The sequence below is a fragment of the Brachionichthys hirsutus genome, chromosome 15 (assembly GCF_040956055.1).
Source record: "Brachionichthys hirsutus isolate HB-005 chromosome 15, CSIRO-AGI_Bhir_v1, whole genome shotgun sequence".
Lineage (NCBI taxonomy): Eukaryota > Metazoa > Chordata > Actinopteri > Lophiiformes > Brachionichthyidae > Brachionichthys > Brachionichthys hirsutus.
This window is the reverse complement of record NC_090911.1, coordinates 4,231,027-4,252,436: the sequence shown is the minus strand read 5'-3', so window position 1 is coordinate 4,252,436 and position 21,410 is coordinate 4,231,027. Positions and strand designations below refer to the sequence as shown.

At 43.8% G+C, this 21,410-nt stretch overlaps 1 protein-coding gene across 1 annotated transcript in view; it reads left to right on the top strand.

Moving 5' to 3' along the window:
• LOC137904537 (receptor-type tyrosine-protein phosphatase mu-like) overlaps positions 1–18,004 on the top strand; it is a 139,814-nt gene extending 121,810 nt beyond the window's left edge. Inside the window, exons 24-34 of the mRNA XM_068748730.1 lie at positions 5,531–5,628; positions 7,792–7,908; positions 9,394–9,548; positions 9,878–10,013; positions 11,732–11,881; positions 12,486–12,659; positions 13,614–13,745; positions 15,539–15,652; positions 16,654–16,817; positions 17,019–17,154; positions 17,951–18,004. Coding sequence (XP_068604831.1) covers positions 5,531–5,628; positions 7,792–7,908; positions 9,394–9,548; positions 9,878–10,013; positions 11,732–11,881; positions 12,486–12,659; positions 13,614–13,745; positions 15,539–15,652; positions 16,654–16,817; positions 17,019–17,154; positions 17,951–18,004 — 1,430 coding nt within the window. The remainder of the gene's footprint in view (positions 1–5,530; positions 5,629–7,791; positions 7,909–9,393; positions 9,549–9,877; positions 10,014–11,731; positions 11,882–12,485; positions 12,660–13,613; positions 13,746–15,538; positions 15,653–16,653; positions 16,818–17,018; positions 17,155–17,950) is intronic.
• The last annotated feature ends 3,406 nt before the right edge of the window (positions 18,005–21,410 follow it).

Here is a 21,410-nt window from a genome sequence, read left to right as displayed (position 1 = left end):
GAGCTCCATGCATGAAGATTATGTGTGCACACTTAATAAAAAAAAAAATCAGTATTTTTTGCTCTGCCAAGATGCTTTATATATATTAAACAAGCATCCATCCATCCATGTTCTTGTCGACCACCCTCATATTAATTAATGCATATTGAAAACTAAAGGTGCATTCAGTGCATCAGCTCAGCTAAGGGGCAATAAAAACTTCTAATTACATCAACCCCTAATCCAAATTCCAATTATTAAAGTAGCCAAAGATAAATGTGCAAATTGTCCTGAAACTATCTGAATTCATTACTTCATTCAAATTCACTCCTACATTTACAGTTTTTGTTTTTTTTCTTGGCACATGCCCAAAACTTCTTCAAAGTTTCCAAGAAACAGACGACAGAAGTAATAAATGTTGCTCGCAGGCTGGCTCGTATCTCAGAGCGCTCGCATGTCGAGGTATTACCGTCCTTTGCGTGCTTCCTCCCCCGCCATTGACCGGCGAGGGAAACATTTATAACTAAGCACACATTATGTTAAATGTCGACTCTCCTGTGGGGGCCTCAGTTCACAAAAACAAGCCACTGCAACCGGCGCACTCGCCGCTGAAAGGATTTCAACTCTGTTATTATGACTTCTATAATTGTCCCATAGTCATTAAGCGCTTTCCATATTCCATTTAAAAATGTGCGTATGGAGATCAGCAAGCAGTCAAAGACATTTTGCGAACAGAGGCCCTCACGAAGATGAAACGCACCAGACGCCAAACTTGTTTGCATTTCCAGTTAATTAGTGCCTGGTTTCTCATCGCGCTCACATAACAAGTCCTCATTTTCCATCGCCGGCATGATAAGGATTTCCATTCTGTAGAGCCATCCACTATGTAGGAGGAAGGAAGGTGTGTGTGGAAGTGGAAACATCTGTATTCTTCCGGAGAGCGGGCCGTTTTATAATTCATCATCAGCTCCGGCAGACTGACAGGAAGGGAGGCTCAGTCTGCTGACACTAAGGCAGAGAGCAGTTGGAGATGATAGGGGAGCCAGACGCAGACCCGTCTCTCACCGTCAGACAAAGTGCATACCGTAGCACGTGAAACGAGCGCCTGGGCATCGGCACAGTTGCTGAAAATGAGGAAGTAGTTTCTTCTCTCTCCCCCAGTAAAGTTTCCAGTGAGTGACACTTTCACTCAGGTCCGCTGGGACCAGCGGGAGCTCGGAAAAATGATGATCCCCCCCAATACTGCTGGATAAGCTAAAAAGAAATCCTTCCATAAATTGGTTTGTGGGGGGGGGGTGTTCTTAATATGGCAGACGTGTGGGATAACTTTGTCCTGGTTCTCTTATATGATCAAACTACAATGACACTCATTAGTTTTGGGATCATTGATGAGTCTCTTTGCTCTGTCAAGGTGACATCGACAGGTAGAACAGCTGCCACTCCATGAAAGCCTCATCACCTGAGCTGCACTCCTCGTTATGTAGGTCGTTCTCTCATCCAGGGCTGCCTCTCGGTAATTCCTAACTGCAGCTCACCTACTTAGCAGATTGAACGCATGCGTGCGGCTGAACCAGTCCAGTTAGCTGCATTGCCTCTGTCCATTTCTATGTCCTGCAGATTGCTTAAACACCACATCCTCCCAGTGGAGGAGTGGAAGCTGGGGGATACGGACAGCCCAGATAAGTCCCAGCAACCTCCGGGTGATGTGGAGAATATTCATGACAGAGGAAAAGGTTCAATTTCATCAAGCCTATCCCCCCTCCAGTCATCCCTGCTCTCCTCTCCCCTCCGTCATGTGGCAAATGTCACCCGGAGCGCGAAAGTTGTATTATTTACAGGTTAACATCTCAAAACCCACCCGGGGGGGATAAAAAGATAGAGGGAGCAAATCAATGATAAGTGAGAGCACATTATGCCAAAGTCTGCTGCATGTAATATTAATGGGCGAGAGGGGAACATGGCCTGCGTGTTTGCCGGCAAGTGCATATGTGTGCACGTTGATCAGCAGTTTTGCGGCGTGCCCGGCTGGGGGGTTTCTGCAGCTGTCACACGCTGCGCTTCAGAGGAGGAACACAGCGAGTCCCAGAGCACAGCGTCTGCTGCAGCAGCCTTCGCGCTCTCTGAAGCTTCTACCGCTGTTCTTCACTGTTGTCAAGCGCCTCTTCCTAACTTCTCCAACTTGGCCCCAAGCATATCTGCTGCAAACACTGCTGTCATCTTACAGATGCTCCTCGAGTGAGCGCTAAAATCAATGTCACTCCGAACCTGTGGCTAAAACCACGAAGGGCGTAAGTCACCAGCAAGGCTCTTCTTCACGATATTTTGTTTTAGATTTATTCAGGTGCATCTTTTAATCTCGTTGCACAACGTACAATGACAATAAAAGGATTTCTATTTTCTATCTTTAATATGAGTTTGTGTTGTTGTTGTTGTTGTTTTTAAATATTTTTTGAAAGGCTTATTTCAAGATTGATTTTATTTCTTTGATAAAAGAATGTCAACATTCCATTAGCTTTTTTTAGAATCTATCATTTGGTTTTTGATATTTTGGAATACTCTTTTAATTCCGTGATATTTTATTGCCTACTCTGACTTTTGCCATGTGTACCACTTGTGGCATCTGAAGTTCAGGACGACCACATGTTGCATCTTTTTTGCCTAAACGACACATAAATAGAAATAGAAGGATAATTGTCGCTGACAGAACACCATGTTGCAGAGCGATCTGTTACTAAAACTGCTGTCATTTAAGGAAAATTACTGTAACTTTATATTTGGAGTCGAAGATGAAGATGCTGAGGTTCTCCTTGGGAGTGACCAGGTTGGACAGGATTAGAAATGAGACAATAAGAGGGACATTGAAGATTAGATGTTTTGGAGACAAGGTCAGAGAGGACAGACTTTGATGGTTTGGACATGTCCAGAGGAGAGACAGGGACTATATCGGTAGAAGGATGCTGAGGATGGAGCTGCCAGGGAACAGGGCTAGAGGTCAACCCAGGAGAAGATACATGGACGTAGTGAGGGAGGACATGAGAGTGGCTGGTGTTGGGGAGGACGATGCAAAGAACAGGGTGAAGTGGAGAAAATTGATTTGCTGTGGCGACAGGCTGAAAGTACAGTAGTAGTAGTAGTAGTAGTATCTGCAATTTTACATTTATTCTATCTTTGCTTACTCCACAAAACGGAGGTTGCATTGCACCGTTTACGCTTTCACTCCTCCTCTCCGTCTTTCCCTTCACCTTCTATCGTCGTCATGGCATCGCAGAAAAGTCACTTATTGCTTGCTGAATTGAATTTCATTATTTGCTGTGAAAGAAAGTGTGTAACAATGACAATAAAAACTCGGCTGTAGTCAAATAATGAATATGAAATCAGCTCATTTTCAGTGGCAAGAAAACCATGAGTCTTGGAAAAATCCCACTTCCTTCTGATCATCAGCTGTGCTAAACGCTGCCTGAAGTGCCTCTTCTTCATGTCTGTTGTTAGGCTTTGCACTTTTCCAGGATGTCCTACTCACCTATTCTCCTTCTCTCCACGCATACGGACAGATAACTTGGCGAGCTGAGGCTTGGCAGGAGGCTCCAATTGGATGATTTACCATATAATGCAAAGTGTTCTTGTGTAACTGAAGTCCTACTCACCAGCTGTCCAGCCTCTCATTCTCTCTCTCTCCCAAACGTCTCAGCGGTGTCTCTCCTCCCTCAGGGACAAGTGTAGGAGGCAGCAGAGTGGGCGGTTCTTCCATGTTGGGTAGCTATTGGAAAGACTGGAAGAAATTTAGGTCCTACTGTTTGTATCGAGACAGACGATCTCACTGAAGGCAGAGGAAGTTTGGGAATACAAATGGAAGCTAGAAGTGCAATGTGAATGTGCAAATAAAGTAGGCAGAAGATAAACTTTTCTTTTTGAATGCAACAATTACTTTCTGCAACCTGTTATTTAAGAGGCCCATGAGCAGATAATAGTAACAAGGTGTGCAGATATTGATTCATTTTGTAATTTTTCTTCAGCAAAATCCAACATTTGGAGGATGCGACACAAAAGCAGTTCCAGAAAATGAATCAATAAAAGTCTTACTTTCGATTAGTTGGTCAAAGTTACACTCTGCAACATGAGGCTGTGCTTTGGTACGGTGTGAGGATCAATGAAACGAATGATAGATAACGGCTGAGTGGAGCTGACTGTTGAAACCTCTAGGGACATTTGGATGCTAAATATGCTAAATATGGTCAACGGGGCTGCTGCACATTGCAACTGATGTCTAGCAGCTTCTCCGACACCAAAACGCCTCAGATGCACCAACGGTGGGTCGATTTCAATTTGTTGCGTGTTGGCCTGAGCCTCACTCTCCTTGTTTTCTACTGGCAGGAGAAATAAATGCTCTGAAATTACTTTCTTGTGAGAAGGGGAATCACCTGGATCTCCAACCGACAGCTCCAGCTGAACGGCGAGGAGGAAAAACACACTTGTTGTGTCTGCCATGTTTTGTGCCACTTTGTCCCCGTGTGTGACAATTTATCATTCCTCCAGATAACGTGGGCCAAAGCGGAAGACTTTGCACAACTGCAGCGATTTGACCACCGTAATTAATTTGTCAGAAGTAAAAAAAAAAAAAAAAGATTCCACTTGGTGCTTGATTAAAGCTAATATTAACATTTCTTAATTAACCTGAATGATAATTAAATTCCTATCAATCCACAATTAATGCTCAGTGAAGTTTTAAATATTAGAACTGCTCAGTTGCGGTCCGCACATTTATTTTGCCGTTTTGGTCTGGTGCAGCGGAAAGGTTGGTGCAGCAGTAATTACTTTGAGCTGTACCTCACAACCGTGGACACACACACACACACACACACACAGAGGCTTTAGCATTCACCTTTAAATATGTGATTTATTTAGACTCAATTGTTTTCATCTGTATCCAGGCCCATTGCCAGTGAGTTGGCTCTGTCTGATCATTTGTGGATGTACAATGAATGAATCAATCAGAGGAGTGAACACACGATTCTTGTTGGGACTGTAAATAGCACCAAATCCGCTGCCTCTGAAGGCGACGACAGAAGCTTTGTAGGCTCAGAAAAATCAAGAAATGTGACTATATCGGTAGAAGGATGCTGAGGATGGAACTGCCAGGGAACCGGGCTAGAGGACGACCCAGGAGAAGAGACATGGACGTAGTGAGGGAGGACATGAGAGTGGCTGCTGTTGGGGAGGACGATGCAAAGGACAGGGTGAAGTGGAGAGCATTGATTTGATGTGGCGACCCCTCACGGGACAAGCCGAAAGTACATTAGTAGTAGTAGATTCACGTATAGGTGTGGATTGAATAAAAATATATATCCAAAATGCTTTTCTGAAGAAACAGAACAAATAAATAGAGAAGAAAGCATTTCTTGTTGATTTGTGTTTTGTGTTCTGCCTCCGGTTCCGCCACACTAACAGTTTCAAAAAAAGGCGAGTTTGAAAAATCTATTTTATAGATTTTGGAATAAATTTTTCGAAAGAGGATTTCTCTCTCAAATTGCCTTTCCTTCTCGCACCCTCTCAGGCCCCATGCAGGAAACGGTCTTCGACTTCTGGCGGATGGTCTGGCAGGAGAACACGGCCGCTATCGTCATGGTGACCAACCTGGTGGAAGTGGGCAGGGTGGGTATTAATTACAATCTCACCCGAACCACAGCTCTTAAATAAGCTTACCTTGCCCCCCCAGTCAATCTTTTATGCGTGTGTGTGTCTGTGAACATCAGGGCCCAGATGTTTCAGATGTGTGTGTGTGTGATTAGTGACGCATGGGTCTCGTGTGCCGCCAGCACTTTTTCCATCTCTCTGATCAGAAGTGAGAAGAAACTGATTGATGGCCTTCATTACCAGAGAGGCATCCAGGCAACTAATACGGTTTCATCTGAATGGCTCTATAGCAGAAGATTATAGCCACTGGGTTCCTCTGAGTACAAACACTCCTCATGTTGTCCTCCCTGGACAACAAGCGCTGGCATTGACCCTTGAGGATGTTTCGTAATGCTCAAACCGAGCCGTCACAGCCTTTGTTCGCCTCTGAGCTCTAATTTGTTCCACTTAACTCGTGCCGGAGTTCCTCCTGGTTCGGCTAGAATCAAGAGAAAATGAAGGTTTTATGTTGCAGCGTAATTCTTTTACTGAGTTTTAAACACATTTTCGCTGAAAGCCCCTGAAACGCGGCCGCACCTTGATTCCGCTGATGTGCATTTTTGGTGGGTCTTAAATGTAGCAGAGCTGCTAATGTTTCACGGCTCATCTCTAGGTACCTCATTAGACGTTCCAGTACAGCAGCCGAGTGCCGCCCACCCCGCCCCACACCTGCTCTGCTGCCGTGCCGTCCTCCGTGGGCCCAGCCCGCCCCCCCAAAACCGTCTGTTACACGATCCTTGTCCAATGACGGGCGGCAGTCACAGTTGGTCACAGTGGCGGTGGTTCCACTGAGAGCCCCGTAAAATCATCCCTCTGTATCGCAGTGGGCCATCTGCTTGGCACACTTACTGATGAACTCTGGGAAATCCTGGCGCGCACAAACATGCAGGCGCACGGCTTCTGCCCTGCTGGTTTTACACAGATGGGTGGAGCTTGGCGCTTTGATGTATGGCAGATTTGGTTTGGAAGGTGGCGGCGCTGATGTGTGTGTGACGGCGCGATGCTCAGCGGGCTTCTTTTCCATACACCTAATCCATAGGAGTGAATGAGATTGAATACTGTGTACACACAGTCGCAGGAAAGAACATCTGTGTGTACGAAGGCGTAATTTAGCCCAAAGGCTAATCCCCCCCCCCCCCCCCCAAACCAAGTGCCTGATTCAGAGCAATCTAATAAGGTAATAGCTTTTGCCTAATTCAATCTGGCTGGAAGCGGACGTCGGATTTGTGCTTGTCATCAGGGATTAGTCATCAGGGGTGTCAGAGACGGGGACTCTCAGGTCCCTCTCTGTCTGCGTCACTCCACAAACTCAAATCTCATTTCATTTCTAATCAGCAAACGCAGACTCCTGAAATGAAAATTGAATCAAGTTGTGGGTGACGTCGCATTTATCCCTCGTCAAAAAAATTATCATTCACTGATATACCTCCACGATCTCCATCACTATTAGCAGCCTTGCCAGCCTCACTCTCTCAGTGTAAACAGCGTAATTGAACTAGGGAAAAGAAGGAGGTTGGGGGGGTAATTTTGCTCTCTTATGATACCTAATACAAGTAATATTTCCAGTGTGGTGTTTTAGATTTCTGCAGGGAAATCTGTTTTAAACAGCTAAGGGTTTATTATTTCATATCATTACTCCATTGTCATTAAATCTCCTGCACCCATTTATAGTACACAATTTCTTTTTTTTTAATGCTTTGTCTTATTTCTCCGCACTGGTAGTCAAACATTTAAGGTGGACGGATCTCACAGCCCCTCGCTGGGTATGCTGTGCCGACACAGGAGTCTGCGTGGTCCACCTTAAGACTCATTTTGACATTCTCAATGTGCGAATGAAAAAGCAATAATGTGACAATGACTTCACCGTCAATACATAAGATTCCCATTTACAAAATCGGGTCCTTGATGTGGGGTCCAAAGTAACACAGAGTGAATCTCATTTTGGCTTCATAGAAATGACTTAGATCCTGAATCATCAGGCTGCAAATGTGAGTTAATGTTATGTGACAGAATTGTAAAAAAATAATGACCTGGAAATTTGCAGGCATTTGGGTTTTATGAGTATGAGCGGGGAAATTAAGAGCTGCGTGCATGTGCAAATGTAAATGCGTCGCATTATGAAAAAGCTTCTGTCGCTCGCAGGTGAAGTGTTGTAAGTACTGGCCTGATGACACAGAGATCTACAGAGACGTCAAGGTGACGCTGATAGAGACCGAGCTGCTCTCAGAGTACGTCATCAGGACCTTCGCTGTGGAGAAGGTACGTGTTTCAATCTCTAACGCACGAAGCGATGAAGCAACGCTCGTTTGTAGGGACTGAATAGCAGTTTAATTGTTGGTAGGCACTAATGGGTGCAGCTCCCATCCCCCCACCACACAGATCAGAGACTCAAGCAGCATATAGACGTTCAGATTTCCTAAGGAAGAGATTTGCATGATCCCAAAATAACATTGAAGGTGTTGTAATAACTTAAAACTACACAGATAGTAACTCAAAGATTAATCTAATGCACTTCACTCGCACCCTCAACACGTGTTTCATTGGTCAGTGGCCCAGAAATGACCCGAGAGCGCTAACCATGACATCACACCCCGAGATGTGTGACCTCCGACCAGGCCACCATATTTGAAACATTTGGAGAGAGAATGTTCGGTCCAAAACTGTCCAAGATGTTATCTAGTTAACAGTTTTTTCCATTGTAACATTGAAACTAGGGATGTCCCGATCACGTTTTTTTGTTCCCAAGTCCGAGTCATTTGATTTTGAACCGATACCGAGTCCAGAATCCCGATCCGATACTTCTTTAATACATAAAAAAAATAAAGGAGAGTGACGAAACGGATCCAGGATGTCCCTTATTTTCTATTCTATTCATCTTATTTCAACATTTAACTCTGAAACAGAGCACTTTTGTTGAACATTGTAGCAATAAATAAAATAGTTTTTTTTACTTTGAACTTGGACTAATGCAACAGGAAATATTAAATACCAATATTTGAAATAAAATTAACAGCAGCCCAATCGCTAGGTTTTTGTCATCCACTTCAAAATACTTCCAAAACGCAGACAAACTCGCTTCAAGCTGCTTCCCTGTTTTGACCCGCTTGACGGCATTCAACCAATAGTGTCACGGGAAGCGATGTCATGCCGTCTCTGTCTGGAGTAGAGAGAGCTCACTCTGTGACACCGCCACCGCGTAACTCCAGATCTGATCAAAAGTAATGAAAGGAGCGATCCATATATATCGAGTCTGCAAGCTCGTGATCACAAACGAGATCGGATCGGGATGTCCCTAATTGAAACCCACACTTACCACTGTGTTTCAGCTGTTTCACGTTAAGTGTGGGTGTATTAAAGTTAGAAGAAGAAGAAATTTATTCAAATGAATCCCATCATATTTGACACATTGCATTCCGAACAGAGGGGGAAGGAGTCCGCCAGTAAAACAGGGCGATTGTAGATGCAGCCCTGAGTCGCGTTACAGTCAGCAAAGAAACGCGACACAGAAGGACTTGGACATCCTGTTTGCCTTTAGGTTCTGGGAAGTTTGCTCGACCCGTCTGATGCTTTGTCCATGAAGTGTGTGTTTGTATTCAATCAGGCTCTATGTTTGCTCTAGAAGGGCCTTTTACCCCATCCTTGCCCTGCATCATCCGCCTCCTCGCCCTCCTCGCCCTCCTCCCTGTCATCTTCTGCTGCACCTCCTCTGCTTTGTGTGTTTAACGTGATGGCTCTGTTCCTCAGCGAGGGGCTCACGAGATCCGGGAGATACGACAGTTTCACTTCACGGGCTGGCCGGACCACGGCGTGCCGTATCACGCCACCGGTCTGCTAGGCTTTATAAGGAGAGTCAAATCCAAGACACTGACCAACGCCGGACCCATGGTGGCTCACTGCAGGTCGGTGTCAACCCGAACTTAGCACAGACACACGATTGTTTGTTTCTGGACTGTCTGCCCAGCCTCCGTTGGGCGGCAGCGGCTCAGTGGGTTGCAGAAAGTAATTTATTAATCTTCATTATAAGGCATGTCTGCAGGAGTAGAATGCATTTCAAATCAGTCGTGACACCAGTAGAGGTTAGGATATAAATATACTTGTGAAGCGACTGTTTAAAATATGGCCCTCGAGTCAAAACAATTGAAGCGACTTATCACAATCAAACAAATCACCCTCAGAACAGAACTATTATAGTCATATTAAAGCATCCGGTCCGTGTGTCTCCCTGCAGCGCCGGCGCAGGACGGACGGGCTGCTTCATCGTCATTGACATCATGCTGGACATGGCGGAGAGAGAGGGCGTGGTGGACATTTACAACTGTGTGAGGGAGCTGCGCTCACGGAGGGTCAACATGGTCCAGACTGAGGTACGATTAATCAGTTCCCACAGCAGCCCATCCCCACAGACCCGTTGCTAAAAGGAAGCGAGGAAAGATGCAGCTCGACGGGCTGTTGCCGTCGAATATGGATTAGCTATTATTTGTAGAGTAATTCTTAGCATAAGCCCCGACTTCCCGAGCGCTTCGGCGCAAGTGCTCACAATTGATAGCAAAGAAAGAAGCAGTGGGGAAATAAATAATTACCTGAAATGTATTAGGTCGATTACTCTGCAGGGAGAAAGAGCCGCTATGAGCGATTTGAACAACTCGACCAGTAACTAATGATCCACGTTATCTTCTAGAATACTACATCATTTATTTTATTTTTCTTTTCTGGAGTGCCAATCCAATTGTAAAAGTGATAATACACTTAAAGCGTTATAGCTGGCCACTTTCAGTAGGAGAAGAGCTTTTCAAAATTGCTCGAAATATCAGATAAATGGTGTTTATATTCACAGCGAATGTATTTACAGCTGGAGCTTTGCATTTTTTAGGATCATCTCTTGCAAAAGAAATAATCATGGAAGACCACTCCCAGCTGTCTTCCCGAATGCTGGGCACAAAACACGAGTGCTTGCCAATATGTGATAATAAAAGGCTTTAGAGGCTTGTAACTGAGAGCATTTAGCTCATATTGATGGCTGGGGGGGGGGGATCTCTAGCTCATCCTCCAGCTTTATGCCAGTCCGGGATGCTGGAGGACTTTGCATTTCGCTGAACATCGGCCATCTGGACGTGTCCATGGCCTCGTTGAATGCATCATTTCACTGTAATTCGCTTTGAATCACAAGCGCCATTGGACTTAATGGGAGAATGTTTCACCGGTGACGTCCGAATTGGGATTTGAGTAACTGGGGACCAAATGTTGTTCACCCTGAGTCATTCCTCCTCACGTTCAGTGACCTTCAGAATGTGCACGTGCGTATTTTGCCTTGCAGGTGTTCAGGCTCGTTGGCCAGACGCTCACGTGGTTTAATCCGTCTGTGCGGAAAAGGAAGAGCAATGTTGTTATTTATATTTTAGAAGTTCAAATCTGTGGATTGTGGTTTGCTGGCGACCCCCCCCCCCCCAAACTCTCAGGTCAACAGTTCACCTTCTGAACAAGACGTACAAACGGACACGCGTCGGTGAATCGGTGAATCAGTGACCCCATTCTGGTATGAAGTGACAGGCGAGTGTCAGCTGAAAATGTCACTTCAAAAAAGATTTGCATCAAGCCACAAGCTGTGTCACCATGACAACTGCTTGACTGACTGACGTGAGGAGGGGGGGGGAAATGTGCTGCGATTTTTCAGTTTTGCTCTTCAGAGAGCAGCGGGGGGGTGGGGGGGGGGGTTGTTCTGAAGAAATTAACCATGATGATGCTGATGATGATGATGACGTCATTAAAAGCTCATGGAAGGTCGTTGAATTTAAGACGATGCCTTCTTTCATGCTTCCAAATAATTAAAGGTTTGTAAAATGTCAGTTTTATGAGAGAATGAAGGCAAAAAAGACACGTGATGTAACCTTTGGACATGCGACGAGACATTTTAGTCCCAGAAACCACCTTGGGGTAAAGAATAATTGTCCTAAACTCCGGGAAAGGCCCGGTAAGTTCTTCAGGTCCACAAATGCATTCTGTTGCTAAAACAAAAGCAGCATCATGTTTTGTCAAGATTCACAGAAGTCTTTCAGATTCGCAATGAGGATGCTGTTTTTTGCAGGAGCAGTACGTCTTCATCCACGATGCCATTTTGGAGGCGTGTCTCTGCGGGGACACCACGATCCCCGCCAGTCAGCTGCGCTCCGTGTACTACGACATGAACCGCCTGGACCCGCAGACCAACTCCAGCCCCATTAAAGAGGAGTTCAGGGTGAGAGGATGTTCCCACAATAAGGCAAATAAAGGATGAGGAAGTTCAAAACAACAGGGAACAAAATCTTGATGAAGGCTGCAGCCCCCCTCTGTGCCAATTGGCAGCTCATGCCACTGCTTTAATCTGTAAATGCAATCCCTAACCAGAGGAATATAGGATGCATCACTCCTTTATATTTCACCGCTGGTGAACGCAGTGAGAGCTTTTAACTCATTGAGTGCCAGCCATTTTCAGCTCAGCTATATGCTGAGTGCCCCAGTTTTTGCTCATTTTGCCCGATTTTCTAAGCCCCACAGAATATTCTTTACTATGAAACGACTACATGAAAGATCTAATTATCTTCTTTCATCTGGAAAAGAAAGTGTGTTCCTACCATTTTCCGTTCCGGAGTTATTGGCCATTGAAAAGAGGCAGATTTCAATGTCAGGGTTGGCAGTGAATGTTTGGGTGATTTGTTTTATTTTTTTTAAACGTCTTTAGACGTTAATGCCATTGAATGAGTTAACGAACTGCGTCTAACATATTGGTAGAAATACTCTCACACTCCAGACTCCTTCCTGCATCAGTGTGACAGGCTGTCATTGTGCTTCGACCGTGACAGACCCTGAACATGGTGACTCCCACTCTGCGGGTGGAAGACTGCAGCATCGCCCTGCTGCCTAGAAACCACGAGAAGAACCGCTGCATGGACGTCCTCCCTCCAGACCGCTGCCTCCCCTTTCTGATCACCATCGATGGCGAGAGTTCCAATTACATCAACGCAGCACTCATGGATGTAAGAGTCAAACACGGGCAATAATACGTCTCCTTGTATGGATTTAATTGCCATTGCAGCACTGGCAGAATTGTTCATACTTGAATCCCTGCAATTATAAAGTGATAAATTGACAGTCAGCCGCGAAGGAGGTAATTGCAGCTGCTCCACACTGTTTGATTTGAAACCACAAGAAGTTTTTGATTGAAATTGGTAATCACTGATGTCACTGCAGGTATTTTCCCTTTGTCAGTTAATCAGAAAAACATCATTGTCTGTTACCGTGGCAGAGGTGACGCTGGTATTTTAGCCCGTTCTACATTGGATTTCTGGTAATAGATCATTTAACTTTTACATTTTCTATACTAAAATATATGACTATCGACAGCTGGATTGAGATCAAAGCTTTGACTCTTGACCTTCCATTAAATACCTTTTGGAGGGTTTTAATGACCTCTACGAGAAGGTCGAGGCTGTAAGTTGTTACAATGTGACTTTCATTTGTTTCATCTGCTCACGACCGCTTTGTAACGTCCCTCGTAGGGATATTTGGGACTTGACTAAATGATCAGCTATATTCTCTATCACCATTACTAAAATGCAATGAAGGATAACACAAAATGCAACGTATAGCCATTTAAATGTATACAGGTCAAACCTAACAAAGGGCACCTTGACAAGCGCTCATGTCCAGGGATGGACTTCTTGGCTCTGACCTGGATTCATCCGGCGCCCTTTCAGGCACTGGATCCTTTTAGTCTCCGCTGGGCTCTTGTTGGGAGCCAGGAACCACATTAAAAGCGCAGTGTTCCCATATAATGTCTCTGGACAGGAAACGCCCATTAGAAAACGCCTCTCTGAGGCCAGTCGAAGGTTGGAGGTCATTTCAACACACTTGTTGCTCTCTCTCTGATGGCATGCATTGATGAAATGTCCATTTTCCTTTTCATTGTAATCCTTTTGTCTCTCATCCAGAGTTACAAGCAGCCCTCCGCATTCATTGTGACCCAGCACCCATTGCCAAACACAGTGAAGGATTTCTGGAGACTGGTGTTGGACTACCACTGCACATCCATCGTAATGCTCAACGACGTCGATCCAGCCCAGGTAGAGCTCGCCTGACGTGTGCGTATATGAATACAGCAGAAATATGATAAAGCACAAGCTAGTCCTCTGGAGCTATTACAAGAAACGTGTGCACAAGCAGATGAAGCGGTTCCCATCATCAGACATCTGCATGTAATGGTTAAGCAAAAAGAAGACGGTGGGAACTGGATTCTAGGAGATATTGCTTTTCTTTTCTACGATTTCACGGCGCAAGCCCAGGGATGTATTTGTGCTGGAAAACATATATAGGTATATACAGGACGTGTTTGAAATCAGACAGGTACTGCAGAGTGGAAGAGGACTCGAAGAAACAGGCCTGTGGAAGAGACTCTCCAGATTCCTCAGCCCGAGGCTCTGTCATAACACCCGGGGATCAAAGCCTGAAGCCAGGCTCCCCCCCCCATCCAAATTCCCCATCCCTCGGTGGCTGACTAACTGGCTGGATGGAAAAGGCCTTTCATTCAATATTCTCACTGTAGCCAGTCAGTCAGCCAGGCAGCTCAGGCAGCAGCGCAGGTTGAAAGGAAGGGGAGCAGGAGACGATGGAGACGAGGGAGGAGGAGGTTTTACTGTCTCCTCCATCAGCATTATTGTTTTTGCACCTGTTGACTTTGCATTCTTCTCAGGTAGTCTCCTTTTTCCCCATGTTTGTTCATTACTTGGCTCATAGGCACGTATGTCGGTCTGAAATCTGGCCGTCTGAGCGTGCACATTTCCACCCGTCTGATTTAGGGCTGCGAGGCTGGCGGGGTTTTCTCCGCTCAAATGACTAGGATTTAGTAGTTCTTATGCGTAGGTATATGTATCCCTCTGTACTTTCTCCCACTGCAGCGCTGTCAATGGCACTTTCTATGACCCTTTCTAAATGGTCTAATAAGTTCATGTCAATGTTGGATGGAATTTTCCATGATAAGTAGTGATTGGCTCTCAGCCTGAGGTTTTTGACCCGACAGAACATATTTTGAATGAATATTTTCAACTCTTTTCATGAAAGATGTAGAAATTACGATTAAAAAATTATTATTATTAAATCTTGGAGTGCCATTCACGTCTAAATACGTTTTTAATAACCCAAACATTCACGGCCAACCCTGGCTTTCAAATCTGCCTCTCTTCAACGGCCAATAATTCCGGAACGGAAAATGGCTGGAACACACTTTCCTTGATGATGAAAGAAGATAATTTGATCTTTCATTTGGTATGTTTTTGTGTGTGCATAGTCAAAGTGAAGAATATTCTGTGGGTCTTGGAAAATCTGGAAAAAACAGATAGCTTAGCATAGCCAATAATATTTGGTAATTAGAAGGATAAAAGAATTACCATCAATTAACCATCTTGTGATGAAGGTCTTACATCTTTTAATTATATCTTTTTTCCCTTCAGAGAAAGGATTTGTTTTTCTCCTAGCCAGGAAAATAAGTGAAGAATCTTTTAGAGATAAGTCTTTTGACAAGTTTGATTTGTCGAGCCAAATGTCAGTTGATGAGGAGAAAGCACTCGGAGTGCTTTGTGTTCAGTCTTCTGTGGTGAAGAACTTATTCATCACATTCCAAAGAGAAAGCACTTAACATTGAAACAAGTCACCTTCTTTCTCTCCACCTTTTAATTATTGCACTTTATGTCCTCAAACATTACACAGTTATGTAAACGTGTTCAACACGCATGTGAGGAGTTGGAACAAATGTCACTGCCTTCAGTTAGGAGTTAGCTCCAATCACTAATCAATCATCTTCATTTTCTTTGCTTTCTCGTGTGTGTGCGCTTGTGCCTATTTTGTTTAGTTGTGCCCACAGTACTGGCCAGAAAACGGAGTCCACCGTCACGGACCGATCCAGGTGGAGTTTGTGTCTGCTGACTTGGAGGAGGACATCATCAGCAGGATTTTTCGAATCTACAATGCAGCACGGGTACGGCAACACGGGAGGGTCATGCTTCAAACAGGACAGCTATTAGTTAGAAAAAGAAAATAGCCGACTTTGCATAAATACGGTTGTTGCCATTTTTTTTGGTCCCTTCAGTAACTTGTTTGTCTTCCCTGTGGCAATCTGAGTCCCGTTAATCTGTGACTGCACAGATTATTTTTGTATTGATCGTAACTCATAGACATGAATCTATTACGAGGCTCATGTGTAGAATAATACGAAGCAGTGTCTACTCGTGTGCCACACAGAGCGAGTGCGATTATGATCGTCCTGCTGAAGCGTCATTTAACCTTGTTATATTGTCATTAAAAAAAATCCATCTTTTCCTTATTCATCCTGAGGCCGTGTTGATATATTTTGTTTTCCAGGGAGGGCCACAGATGGCCCCCGTGTTGAAGACGATTACTTTACATAATTCTTGACCTTGGGGCCAGCAATGTCCACTGGAAGAAATAATCCATAGCAAAACTTCGCAATGTGTTGACCTTCAAGAGCAACAAGGCAAAAAAAAAATATGACAAACGAGTTTTGTAATTTCCCATGTAAACACTGCAGGCTTAATTCCCCTTTGAACGAAGGTGCCAGATGTAATCGTAGCGAACGATCCTGACCTGCATCACCTGCAGGCGCCTGTCTCAGCGCCTTACCTCTGCATGTCAATAATCTCCCCTCATCCTGACGTGTTGCAGCAGCCTCAGGAATACAGTCTAATCTCACATGATCACTGACAAGTGTTATTGATCGATGTGTCTGAGTGTGATTTAGAGTGTCTGTATCTTAGATTTTAACTAGCTGTCTCCAGCAGTAACTGCTCTCATCTGTCAAACTGTCGATCTGCCCGTCCATCTCTCCAGGGACTCTCCCTGCCCCCTTTTTTTGTCCTTCTAGCTCCATATTCAGAGTCTGTCTTAGCATAGCCGTGATGAAAATGCCCCCCTTCTTTTTGCCAAACCTGTGATAGCCTGTGATTGTCCTTCCCCCTCCAGCCTCAGGACGGCTACCGGATGGTTCAGCAGTTTCAGTTCCTGGGCTGGCCCATGTACAGAGACACGCCCATGTCCAAACGATCCTTCCTCAAGCTGATTCGACAGGTGGACAAGTGGCAGGACGAGTATGACGGGGGCGAGGGGCGCACTGTGGTTCACTGCCTGTAAGTTACCGCAGCGTTCAGTGCAGAGTTTCATTCATTTAGTGCTCAAATTAAAAAAAAGATTTTTAAACATCGCCACCTACTGACCAATCAATGTTACTGCATCCAAAGACAACCACTGTGTCAACATGAGGGAACCTTCCCACATGAAGCGGACTTGAACTGATCTGCGTTCATGTTCCGTCCTTGCTATGACTCCAGGAACGGAGGCGGCCGCAGCGGGACATTTTGCGCCATCAGCATCGTGTGTGAGATGCTTCAGCACCAGCGCACGGTGGACGTTTTCCATGCTGTCAAAACCCTGCGGAACAACAAGCCCAACATGGTGGACCTATTGGTGAGGAGCACTGCAGCCGCACGCCTGCCAGAGACGGACGACAATGTAGCATCAGGCAGTTTATTACGACCCCACACTTTACCACAAGCATTTGGGGAGCTCACAAGACGGATAAAAGGACAGACAGGGGGGGATTGGTGCATTTCCCAGATTTTTAAACATGCATTCTGCTATTTTCTGGTGAATGATTTCTTTTTCAAGCACTTGCGAGGAGCTACAGAACATCGTGACCATTTGCTTATTATATGTGAAGCTGATTATTATAGCTTCAGTAGATGATTAAAAAATATATATTTGGCAGGTCTTCTTTAAATAATGCAGGTTTTAAACGTTTTTTAGAGTTTAGTTCCCTTCTGATTACTAGACTTGTTGATAAAGAAAGAGATGCTGCTGCCCTTGTTGCACAAAGTAGCATGAAAACGTCTCCATGTCAGGGTCAGCAAACAGATTGATGCATTTATCAGTGCTTTGTTTGCATTTCAGCAACATTCACTGCACAACAGAGGAAGGGGAGCTGAAGGTTGTCAGTGCATTTATGTCTTTAAACTAGTGTCGGGACAGGAAAGCCATGCTTGGTCGGCTTTGCAGTTAAAAAAAGAGCTTGTGGCAAATCCTTTTTCTCCAAGCTAAATTCAACTATTCCTGTTATTATAATATGAACCACCAAGTTCAACACTACGAGCGTCTTCCTGGACAGACTCCCGTTACCCCCCCCCCTCCCTAAGCAACGTGACTGAGCTGAATTCGATCAGTTTTGGGCATCTCGCTAACATTCTTGTGCTTTCTTCTCTCCTAGGACCAGTACAAGTTTTGCTATGAAGTGGCGCTGGAGTATTTGAACTCTGGGTAGCCACCAAACCCAACAGAGACTTCAGGATTTTGACTTTACAGAAGACTTGTGCATTGTAATAAGAGTTTGTGTGTGTGTTACCGACCCCACAGGAATGAGGCACACACACAAACATACATGCAGCTTCCTGGCCAGCTCTTGTCGTATTCTTCTTCTGGTCTTGTCGGCCGAGTCGGGACAAGGTAGCAGAGTTGTACAGTGTTACGTGACGCAGCTTGTACCGGCAACGAAAGCCAGCAGGCGTCAATGAAGTATTTTCTCCTCTGCAGTGAGTTGCCTCCTTTCGGGATCCCTCGCTTCCTCGGCCTGTCTCTCTCTCTCTCTCTCTCTAAGCCACTTGTAGTGCCATGGTCGTTGCCTTGATCATCACTGGACGACGAGCATTAAATCCTCGCCAGTGTTCTGTGGAATGCGATACACTGTAAATAATGTCACGTGTTCATTTTATTATTTCAGGTTGTTGTTTTTTTTGTTTTTTTGCTCAGCTCTTTATTACAAGTCATTAAATGCAGGATCTCAAAGCATAAATGCTACTACTACTGAACTTTCGGCTTGTCCCCTGAAGGGACGCCACAGCGAATCAACCTTCTCCACTTCACCCTGTCCTTTGCATCGTCCTCCCCAACACCAGCCACTCTCATGTCCTCCCTCACTACGCCCATGTATCCTCTCCTGGGTTGACCTCTAGCCCTGTTCCCTGGCAGCTCCATCCTCAGCATCCTTCTTCCAATATAGTCCCTGTCTCTCCTCTGGACATGTCTAAACCATCAAAGTCGCTGACCTTATCTGCACTAAATGTCCTGTAAAATATTACTTCCAGAGGAATTTTTCTTCATGTATGTTGGGGACAGCTGGCTCAATCCACATCTGCTTTTCTTCGTTCCTGTCCAGGGATCCAAAGCTTTATTTGCACTTCCATGGAATTCTTGTTGTGCATATTGTACATAGTTCTGTAGATTATTTATTCGGCGTGTATTTTTTTTGTGACTCGCAGTAAGTGACAATCATAGGTTCAAAGGTTTTGGTTTATTGACTGTATTGTGTGCTTTCTCTTTTTTTGTTTGTTTGGTTATTGTGTGTGACAGATAAATTTCACTGTAAAGAAAAAAGATATTATATAAATGTATCTACATTATTAAAACAAATGGATATCGTCCTGTCTATTTTTGAGTGGAGCATGCTGTTAGAGGGACATCTGCTGGAGAGAGAAGGAATAGCATCATCATCTATGTTTACAATGTTCAAAGGTGTCACTGTGTTTATCACTTTTTCTGTTGCTTAGATTAATAATGAAAACTTTCCTGAAAGTACGCTAATTAATATAGCTTGAAACATAATTGCTGAATGACTCATTTATATTTGCACATATTAGACAGTCACAACATAGAACCCTGATTGCGCATTCCAACCTGACATGTACAGCAACAAATTATGCAGAGTATAAAATCATAATCTCATTATGGTCTTAAGATTGTACAATATTTGTAAAATTACAACAACTGAGTTCTTGTTGTAGAGCGTCTTTAAAGATGTGGTACAAATGCAGGTTGTGCTTGAATTCATTTTACCTTCATTTTTCTAATTTTTTGACAAAATGCACTGATGGGAAAAATATCAAACTGAACTGATTTCATTCCTAAGTTATTCAGTAATTACTTTATGCATTGATGGCTTTTGTCAAATGGACTTCCTTGAATAAAAACTCACAGAAGCACAGAAAAATAAGAATCCCTCTAACAATAATCAGGATGCTTATATTTTGGGTTTTTTAATGTGGAATGCTCAAGGGAATTCCTTCAGATTTGACCAAATGTTACAAACGCATTTTTGAAAATAGGCCCAAGAATTCATGTGCAAAATATGACAAATTTCAGACAAATGGATGAAATGTTATTATATTAAAGGTCAACTTCACCTTGGAACTGCATGGCATTTGATGTCAGAACTGTGATTATTTTATTTCCGTCTGTAGACACGGATGCAAACTGAATGAACTGGTGCACAGTTCTATTAGTCTGTCAGATAATTATAGTTCGAGACTGTAGTGAATATTGGATTGAAATCCATTTTATTGGCTAGAATCTTTCCATTTGCAAGAATTATAGCCCTGACAACATTTTTTTTTCCATTTGGCCTCAGTCCACACTCCGGGGGAAAAAAGCATGTTCGCCTACAACTTTCTGTAGCTGGGCTCTCAATCCATTATCTCAATATTTTTACATATGCTTATATTGCTGAAGAAACCATGCTCTGGTGTTTATCAATAGCGGTAGAGTGAAGCAGAATAAGAGCCGTTTGGTTTCAGTTTGTATACCAGATCTTTTTTTAATGTGAGTCATGCAAAAAATATTGTGTTTTTATAATTAACAAAGTAAGTTTCTACTGTTTAATTTTTGAATAATGTTGAGTAATACGTGGACAGTTCCAGAAATGCCTGATTGGATTACTATTTATATTTACAAATAAAAATAATACTTTAATATATTATTTGAAAAATATCTTTGCATGAACAGTTGGAAAACTTTAGAATTTACTTCAAATTAAACCTAAATATATGGGTATCCACAACGGGACATGCATGTTCAGTATTTTTTACATTAACTCTGTAAATAAGATCTTCAATAATTCCTTCACCCACGAATATGCTACTACTACTCCTACTTAGCCATGAAAATGCAGATAGAAAAAATAACTCCCACTGTTGTATTTATATGCTGAGCATTACACACAGGTTATCAGCATTGATTTAAGAACCAAAGTTTGTTATGGGAATAAATTAACACATCTAATAATGTGGAAAAGTTCCATCCAAATGCAATCATCATGCAGGAACAAAGATAATCAATGCAAAATCAAAGCAAAACCAAAATGCCGCCACCTTGTCTTGTCATGGACATGCGCAAACCAAAAAAATAAACCGAAATGGGCAAGATAAAGAACATTCCCTGAGTCAATGCTGCAGGAAAGACATCACTTTCAGAATCAGCACTGGACAGCTCCATAAATAGCTGTGGAGCTGTCCAGTGCTGATGTTCACCTTTAGGACCAGAACTGGGCAAAACTCTTTTGTCACAGTTGAGAGGGGCAGAACTGCAACAACCAACAAATGTGGGCTGTTAAGAACATGTGTGACAGATGCAGCATTTTACAAAACAAATGTCTGCACACAGCTCTCGGGGGCCACAAAAAATGACATTTGGCCCCCCGGGCCTTGAGTTTGACACGTGTGGTATACAGTATTCTAAACTATTTTTTTTCATTGGCTGAACAAATAAAATTGCATTTTCTTCACTTTTGATTGGTTGGACATCCTGAAAATAGGTTGAGTCCGCTGCTGGCCCTGGCTACCATCCTCACTTCCTTGCATGACACATAGTAGACCATCGTTTGTCGGTGTCACAGGTCA